We start from the raw sequence: 10,080 nt of genomic DNA, 5'->3' as shown, positions 1-10,080 counted from the left end.
GTAGACTTATCAGCCGAATGAATGGCAGTGGGCGGGGCCTATGGTGCGTTAATGTGAACCTATTCATCTACAGTATGTCTTGCTCCAGAGGCGGACATTGGACATTGGTTATATAGACCGCTTTTGAAAGATGTTTAATGTTTTTAAAGAAGTTTCTTATGCTCATCTTTACATTTATTTCAATTATTTGATCAAAAATACAGTAATATTATTGTGAAATATTATTGCAATTTAAAATAAAGGTTTTCTATTTTAATTTATTCCTGTGATCAAAGCTGAATTTTCATCAGCATCATTACTCCAGTCTTCAGTGTCACAGGATGCTTCTGAAATCAATATAATATGCTTATGTATTAATATTGTTGGAAACGGTTTTTGCTGCTTAATTTTTTTATTTATGTTTTTGAAACTGTGACTAATTTTTCAGGATTCTTTGATGAATAAAAAGCTAAAAAGAACAGCATTTATTCCAAATAAATCTTTTGTAACAATATACACTACCTTTCAAAACGTTTGGGGTCAGTACTTTATTTTTTTGAAATAAATTAATAAGTTTATTCAGCAAGGATGTGTTAAATTGAAGAAAAAAACAGTGATAGTAAAGACTTTGATATTGTTATCAAAGAATTCTATTTTGAATAAAGATTATGATTTAATGGTACAAAGGATATGTCAAAAGATCAAGGAAAAATGTATTTACTGTATCATGGTGGTGCTTGGGCGCCCATGAAAAACTGAACAATGGTGGTGTGTTGCATGGCTAGTGAATGGTTCTGAATGTTTATTAAAACATAGGGCATTGCTAAGTGTATTCAGGGCTGTTTTAAATTCATCAAGACCATCTAAGTTATGCTGCTGGTCATTTCTTTTCTATCTTGACAAAAGTCATTCAAGTCCTATCTACTTAAATGTAAATGTTCTAAAGTGTTTGTTAAGATTAACAATAACAATCACCAATAAAATTGGTCAACAATTATACAATAAATTATGCTTCTTTAGCTCCAAACACCACTAATAAATAAAAAGTGTAACAACAATTATTCAAAACACAAATAAGCAAAGATAAATATAATAGAAAGCCACAAAATGTCAGTGTTTCATATATACAAGTGGCTTCTGGTAAGACCAGCAAACAGTCAAATTGTGTTCCTGTAACACAGATCAGTTTCAGAGATCTGAACAGCTATTTGTCTAAAAAAACAACAACACAGAGACAGGCGTAAGCCACTAAAGAGTGTGGATGATCTGGATAGGGAACTAGTGGTTGGTGAGTGGTTGAATATGAAGCCCCACTGCGGCTCCTGGCTTCCTTTTGCTCCAGGCAGACCAAAGACAAAGCCCTGGTTTCAGCTGGCTGCTCATGGCCTGAGTGCTGCCAGAAATTCCACAGACATCCCCCTCCATCTGCACACACACAGAACCAAAGCCAGGGCCACGACACACCACCATTCTTCTCTCTTCATAATTTGTCTCCTGGTGCAAATGGTGAGTGGCATTCAGAATATGATTAATGCTGGGAAATGTTGGAAAAGAAAACGTGGACACGTGCAATCATGCCTGTGCATGCACATTCATCAAAGAAAAAGAACACCATCAAATGACTTGAAATTAAAACATTAAAGAAATGTATGACACAGTAAGGACTGCACATTTTTAAGAACTTAAATGTATCAATATCAGCTTAAATTAAACAAAGGAAATGACAATATACAAAAGATAAACAAAGCAAAGCTGGACGTGCCCTAAGCAACCTATGCAAATAATGAAACATGATTTTAAACATTTCCTCTCCACCATGAACAGAATACACCAGCAGAATGAAGAAGACCTCAGGACATAGCCTTGTTGCACACCTCATGTATGAGACAACCATATGAAGATATACACAAGAAAATCCACAGATTTAATTATTTATTGAATTTTTACTAAAATCTAGAGCCTTTGCAGTTGCAAATCACAACTGGATACACTATAAATAGAAAAAAAAGTCCATATGTTACTGTACTTTAAGGACCTATTTCTCTCGATTAACCTTCTTTTGTTGACCTTTTGTTAACCTAACCTATCAAGTTGTTTCAGTCAAATAAATAATAACTTTGATGTGAATAAAACCAGTTAATTTAGATATTACCACATGAAGTAAATGGCTAAGTTACCTAACAAGCATTGTTTTGGATGCATAATTTAAAAAAAAAAAATTTTAATCTTGCTTTCTCTGTTTCACCATTTCAATTTCATAAAACAGCTTAGCACACCACTACCAACCTACAGTATATGGTATTAGCATTAGCCATATAGAGTGGGGGAACTATGACGTCAGAATCCGGAAGTGTAATTTGCCGCGGGTTCCTTCAAGATTTTCCTATGGGTTTTATAATGGGGTTTTTCAATTAATTAGTCAAATAAATCCTGTGGTAAACATAACTTGATGATACTTTTAGGTTTTGTTCTACAACGTAAATTACACGCATCCATACCCAAAACACAAATTTTGAAGCAGTTATGTTCATTTTTGAAAAAAAAGTATGTTTTTAATAAGTAACTAGATAAGAACGTTTGGGCTGTGAGTGTGTGCAGTTTACATTGTAGAACAAAACATAAAAGTATCAAGTTGTTTACCACAGGCTTTATTTTACTCATTAATTGAAAAAACCCATTATAAAACCCCATAGGAAAATCTTGAAGGAACCCGCGGCGAATTAACACTTCTGGATTCTGACATCCCCCACTCTATTACTAAGTGACAGATGAATTTGGGAAAAATACAGTTTAATTTGATTTGTCAGCAACAAAAGACTTTTGAGGCATTTTCCTATTCTTATTAAATGTTAATAAGCATATCTGCTTTGCTGTTCTATAGTATTTTTTTTTCCACACTTAACTCAGAATTCATACGTTTTTGTTGTGATTTAACAGAGAATCACTGATATGAAAAATACAGGAATTGCTAAGGCACTGAAGCAGGAACAGCTTGACTTACCCAGCATGCTAGCGAGCCAGAGCGCCAGGTCTTCCTTCATGGGCAGCAAACTGGCCTCATGTCTACTGGCCAGCCACTGACTGTACTGCTGCAGATCTGTGAGCCCCGGACCAGCCGGCTGTTGCTTTCCGCTCAGAGGACTGAACATGCTTCTGAAAACAAAGAGGAATATCTACATCAGTACAACTAAATAACATTAACTCAATCATTCGGCTTTGACCAAATCCCTCAAATGAATTATTTCACTTTCCCACAGAGCATAGACGTCATCTGATCATTCAAGCCCTTTCTGTTGTTTCACAGTAGACTCTTATCCTCTATACCGATCTTCTCATCACAGTCCAGCTCCAGGCTCTATCTTCTCTGTCCTGTGATATAATACTCACTCGCTTTTTTTAAGACAGAACAGTCACACACTGTGTGGCTTCTCTCCAGTCCTGCCCTAGTGCGATTTTTTTCTGACCCAAAGGCTCTTTACACAAATGAACATGCTCTCCCCAATGAAACATCAGAATCAGTTGCAATTTCACAATTAGATCATTCAGATTACATTTTCTGAAGAAAAAGTGTTTTAGAAAATGTGAGAGTATATAATATATACACACACAATTTTTTTTTTGTGTGTGTGTTTTACTAAAAACAACAGTCTTTAAGATTAGGACTTCATCTGCAAAGAGGAATAGTGGGTGAAAACTGAAAGTGAGAATACTAAGAAGGATTGTGACCAAACAACACAGAACTACTGCAGCAAAAGTGACAGCAAACCTCAATATTCACCTTAAAGACCCTGTTTCCACAAACACCAAACACAGAGAACTTCACAAAGCCAGCATCCATGAAAGAACTGAGAACACCAATGCTAAAATGTGAAAAATAAATGGTGTCATGATCATAAAACCTGGGCAGTTGGAGCACCAAGATGAACTTCAACATCTGCCCTGGCCAGACAAATCACCTGACAATCACCTTTGCTATATATAGCAAAACTTTGAAATATCGGTTTTACAAACGATGCAGGAGTTACACACACACACCAATGTTTAGTATGGTTATCAGGTTGTCCAGTTCAACAAATCCACTTTATAAAAGCAGTATTTCCTGTTTGTCTGAGGCAGTTATATTTCTCTGTAACAACCTGATGCTATTTGCAGAAGAATGTGTACGGATCCAGTTGAATATGTTTCAGTGTTCTGCGTAAACTCTGACGAAGGCAGTGTAAGAATTATCATGTAATTCTAGTGAATCCTGTTGATCAGACGAGTTAATCTGGTTCTTCTGAATGTATAACATTTTTCAGAAAAACTTGTTACTTCATAGCATTGCTGTTTGAAGTTTTGTTCAAGAGTTAGGATGTGTTAAATGTGGTGGCAGTGGTTTGGGTGTAGTACAAATACAGAAATGTGGTGATAATATGTGATGCCAGCCCGCATTGCGAGGGATTTCGCCTTACTCATAATTCATGTGAGAAACAAGAGGAAAGTTATGAGTTCTGAGAAGTGTAACAATCTTCAGCGATGCAGAACAGGACCTCTTCCTAAGTTTTGCTCTCCTGTATCCCACTAAGCAACCTGGGAATGAGGACTCGGGTCCAACAATCGTCACTTTGTGTGGGCTCTGAATGGCTGGCAGGCGAAGGCAATCTGAAAGTCAATCTGTATATTTTCCACAAAATAGAATGCCAGAGTTCACTTTACCTGCCAAACGTCTATCAGATAAAGGCAAATCTCCTCTTTCTTTTTCTTTCTGAAAGAGCTCCTGTGCTGGAAAAGGTTGAGAGAAAAAGAAACCAGAGAAATAAAAGAGGTGTTACTGACTCTCTAAACAATAAAAAGAGGACATACTGTCCCATATGGACAAAGGCAAGGTGAACAGCAGTCCACTGATCATATCAGAGCTGTCTGTCTGCTCTTAATATTTCCCAGACTGCTTCGGAGATGAGTGAGAAAGCTGATACCACGTGAGACTGACCCTATTAGTGGTGCCTGCATCTTTATTATTTTTCTAAGCAAACAGATCTGGCAGACAATAAAATGGATGAGATAAATTCAGTACAGTAACATCGAAGGAGGGAGCCAAGAAATATCTAGAGACCAGAATATCACAGGAACTTAAGAGTGGGCTATTTTAAATCAGTGAGCAACCACCAAGAAACCTCCCAGAACCTCCAAACAAACCCTATAGAACACTCTAGCCCTAGAAATCATCCTGCATGCTCAGAAAAAAAAAAAAGATGAAAGTTGATTCTGGGACGGTACCCCATAAAAAAGGTACTAATATGTACCATTTAAGTACTAGTATGTATACTAAGGGTACTTATATGTAGCCTTAAAGTATTAATATGCACCCTTTAGGTGTAAATAAGGTACAAAGGTACAACTTATCATTTCTGAATTTTTATTTATTTATTTTTTATAAACAGCATAAACAATTTATAACATAAAAATGTTAGTAAACAGAACCATTTTTAGTATAATAAAGAAAAATATCCTCATTAAAAGAACATAATTCTTGTTTGCAGTTTGGCATGATCTTAGAAAAACTATTTTTCCCAAAAAATTTCTAACAAATTAAAAAAAAAAAGTATATATTTGGAGTCAAATATATGAATAATATTTTTCGGATTTTTATGATAAGGAATGGTTAGTAAAATGTCTCCTTAAAGCATAATATTTTATAATTAATAATGAAAATACTTACTTGTAAAAAATTTTTTTTTTTATCTTGAAATATATAATAAAAATCATAATTAAAATTATTAGACGCAGAGGATAAGCAGTTTGAATAATAGATTGATTAAAAATATTTATTTTTATTATTTCTGAATTTTTATTTATTTATTTTTTATAAACAGCATAAACAATTTATAACATAAAAATGTTAGTAAACAGAACCATTTTTAGTATAATAAAGAAAAATATCCTCATTAAAAGAACATAATTCTTGTTTGCAGTTTGGCATGATCTTAGAAAAACTATTTTTCCCAAAAAATTTCTAACAAATTAAAAAAAAAAAGTATATATTTGGAGTCAAATATATGAATAATATTTTTCGGATTTTTATGATAAGGAATGGTTAGTAAAATGTCTCCTTAAAGCATAATATTTTATAATTAATAATGAAAATACTTACTTGTAAAAAAATTTTTTTTTTATCTTGAAATATATAATAAAAATCATAATTAAAATTATTAGACGCAGAGGATAAGCAGTTTGAATAATAGATTGATTAAAAATATTTATTTTTATTCAAATCATATCTAACAAACATGTATGTCTAAGATGTTGGCACATGTGATTTAAAATGGATTTTTAAAAGATGTTTCTTTTCTTTATCATGATCTGTCCTATTTGCCACTGACCATTAACTCAGAACACTGTACTGATACTGTGGCATCTGGTTTGACGGACAAATACCACTCAGATTTTCTACCAAGTGGCTTAAAATAAATAAATAAATAAATACAATAATCTACACATCTGCATGATGGAGCATGGACTGGAAACTGATGCTCGGCAAACACAAACCCGCAGAGTTCACAGATGGAGAGGACATTTACAGTGCATTCAACACCACACACATATTGGGCACATATGGTTGAAACCAAAGGGCAGTGTACAGTGTGGCACGGTCAAACCTTTAGCTGGGACTATTAAATTAAGCAACATCATATTCTTTCACAGTCTATATTTGTCTAGCAAACATTTGCGACAGTGGAGTGATACTGTATAAAGCCAATAGGTGTTTCCCATACGTTGTGTGCATTTCCCATCCATAAACGTTGACCTTGACTAATGCAGAAATTATAACTGATAATACTTCAGCTTGCATATCTGATTCTGTTGCAGTTATTTGAGCCTTCAACAAGCACAGAACACACACTGTATTCTGTCCTTAAAGGACTGTGAAGGGTAAATCACACAAACAGGACTTAATAAGCGTCAGTGCAGTCATCATCTGCATCTTTATACAAAATATATCACATAAGCTAAATACAACATGAGTTTTGTCATTTTGCATGCAAGTTCAGTTCAAAGTATATTTCCTTTCCTAGTTAAGCAAAGATTTAGTCTAGTTGCTTGCACAATCCAGTTACTTCATTTTTCATGTCGCACTGGCTTTAATCATGTTTACAGGCTATTACACACTTTAACTGTTAGTTTTAAATGCACAATAACCCATTTTACTGAGGCAGCTCAAATGAGAGAAAAACTGAAATACCTTCTGCAGCCTAATGGCACAAAAACAAACTGAGGAGAAAAAAAATGTATTTTCCGTTTTCAAGTGGGCATGCTTGACATAGGTACTAATATATATATATATATATATATATAGTAGCCTACCTATCTTATTTTATTAAGATATCTAACTATCCATCCAAGCAAAGACATGTTCTTTCCCAAAAGTATACACTTACCCTCCACAATGCACTGCCTGCAGTTGGTTCTTCAAAAGTAGACGCTCGTTTCCAATGAATTCATGCTTTTCTCGCGCACAGGCTCCTCAGACTGTTGTTCACCGTGACACTGAGCCTCAAAGATCCGACTGTCATTGCGGGTCTCAGTTCAAAGTGCGCTCCTGCGACGGACACATTGCGCCTCCCTGAGAGACGCGACGCGACGCGACCGGACGCGACGCGACGCGTCTGTGAGCCACACGGCGCTGCACGAGACCAGACGATTAAAACGAGCCTCGTAGAGAAAAGATTCTTAACTGACCGGGGGGAAAAAAGCAAGTGTAATAAAAACTTCAACAGCAAAATGCGGGTCTCAGTTCAAAGTGCGCTCCTGCGACGGACACATTGCGCGATCTCACCGCCTCCCTGAGAGACGCGACGCGACGCGACCGGACGCGACGCGACGCGTCTGTGAGCCACACGGCGCTGCACGAGACCAGACGATTAAAACGAGCCTCGTAGAGAAAAGATTCTTAACTGACCGGGGGGAAAAAAGCAAGTGTAATAAAAACTTCAACAGCAAAGAACAAAATTCATAGTAGAGATAAAAAGTAAAAGAAAAGGTAAAATAGGCCACAAAACTTGATTTCACTAAAAAGCACTTTCATTTGTAAGAATTAGACTCTATTATACGTTTCAACATGCGTTGGAATAAGCTATTTCGATCAAAAAGTATTGCTATAGCTCGTTTTGCGTAAAAAAAAAGAAAGAAAAGAAAATAATAACAATAATAATGTAACTAAACTTCGGTTAAAGGCAAATTTGACTTTTATTTTGAAATACTGCCACAGAAGTTCGGCCGCGAAAAAAGTGACGTCGTGCACGCTCTCAGCCAATAGCGAGTCGAGAACGAGGCACGCGGACAGAATCCGAAGTTGATTCTGTTTATGTATTGTTTAGTTAAATACGGCGAAGACAGCGTCTAATGGAGGCTGTGCTGAGACAGCTGACCAACGTCCTGGAGTTACTGGCCGTGTCTCAGACAGACCTCGTGAGGGAATGGGACCGTCACACCGCGCTCCGGGCGTTTCAGTGGGCTGAGTACTGCGAGCAGCTGCACTCCCGCTTCCAGTGCAACCCTGCGGTCCGCTCCGCGCTGGAGGCCGGTCTGAGCGACACCAACCAGCGCCTGCAGCAAGCTCTGCCGGCGTGCTCTCCAGTCATGTTCTCTGAACTGGCCCAGTGTCAGCACATGCTGCTCATTCATCTACTCAGAAACCCTTCCGCGCCGAACTCCGTTATCCGAATGCTTTTTGCTGCACAGGAATCCCCGTTTGATCAGAACAGCCTCATTAGGTGTAAAGCAGCTTTTAATCTGTTGTGCCGCACGCCGGACAGGGCTACTTCTGCTGGGTTACAGGCTGAAGCAGTGGTCAGAGGCACCCTGCTGGGGCAGCTCTTGAGCTCTGTACTGAGTCGCTCTGGTAATGATGCGCACGCGAGAGCACTGCTGGATTCCGTCCTTCACGACAGCGCGGGAAAACCGGACAGCCTTCATGAAGTCATGGCAGCTGCGCTGCTTTCCCCCGGTGACGGCACGAGCTCGGCCGCTCAGCGCTGTGTGCTGGCCTGGCTGCAGGAGCACGAGGGCTGTTTGAGGAAACTCTGCACATCTCTCTCCCCCGGGCTTTGCACCGGCATCTCCCGACAGTCTAGCGAGTTTAAACGGGCGTATTGGGGTGTTTTGAAACAGTGGGCGTCCTGCTTGGAGTTTGACGTCTTGGAGAGTCTGTGGGTGCCGACATCAGATGAGCCGGTCACCTTCATAATACTGACTGATCGATTCAAAGATTTATTAAATTCAGGGCCACCATTAAAAGAGGAGACAGAAACTGAACTCAAAACACTCAAACGGGAAGCTGGAGACTTTAATGTGAAAGGCGTTTGTATATGGAGTGATGTAATCATTCATCTAAAGCTGTAAATACATCAGAATGAAAGTTAATGCGAGGCTATTATTTCATTTGATGTTAATTTAACTAATGAAAATATGCTGTGTTTGAGGATAGAAGTGTGTGCATTTTTTCCACACGTTTTATAATTATAAAATGTATACTTTTGTTCGTTTTGTCGATTTTATGTTTTGTAGTAATTTTATTGTTGTTTTTATGATAAGAGCCATTATAATATCAATTTTATTTCTCCGTATATTTTGCTGTTTTTCATAGTTGTAATTTCTGAACATGATTTTGTTCCTCAGAATTAAGAAAAACAACCCTCTGCTTCAGTCTCCCGGCAGACAGGGGGCGACAGTGCTCTTTACACCATCAGCCGTGTGCATTATTTGAGGGCTGGGCTACTTGTGGTATTTTCTTTACAGCTGAATAATTAATAAAGTTCTTAAACAGCGTTACTGCTATCATGTTTGAAGTTCCTGTGTATCCTGGGGATCTATTTCATTCGAGTACAACAGTGATGTTCTGCCTATGGATCATGGATAATACCGAAACAGTCTTCCTCAGTCATAGGAAGCCTAAAATATCAGGAAATTTAGTTTAAAAAGATAATAAAAAAAAAAACAGCAGTTGTCCAATACAATGCACAGTAGGCTTATTCTGTATTTAATCTGTATTGTAAAATAAATAAAAAATACACTCCTTCATTAATGAGAACTGCTGCTGGGCTGCACTGAATAGGCTGCATGACA

General features: G+C 37.4%; 1 protein-coding gene across 1 annotated transcript; it reads left to right on the top strand.

The window, feature by feature from the left end:
- The first annotated feature begins 8,237 nt into the window (after positions 1-8,237).
- fancf (FA complementation group F) lies at positions 8,238-9,796 on the top strand. The gene has a single exon (XM_016238588.1). It carries the CDS (start codon positions 8,359-8,361, stop codon positions 9,355-9,357), a length of 999 nt encoding a protein of 332 aa, XP_016094074.1. The 5' UTR covers positions 8,238-8,358; the 3' UTR covers positions 9,358-9,796.
- Positions 9,797-10,080: the final 284 nt, after the last annotated feature.

Source organism: Sinocyclocheilus grahami, unplaced genomic scaffold (genome assembly GCF_001515645.1).
Source record: "Sinocyclocheilus grahami isolate Dianchi unplaced genomic scaffold, SAMN03320097.WGS_v1.1 scaffold543.1, whole genome shotgun sequence".
NCBI classification, from domain to species: domain Eukaryota; kingdom Metazoa; phylum Chordata; class Actinopteri; order Cypriniformes; family Cyprinidae; genus Sinocyclocheilus; species Sinocyclocheilus grahami.
This window is presented reverse-complemented; position numbering and strand designations above follow the sequence as displayed.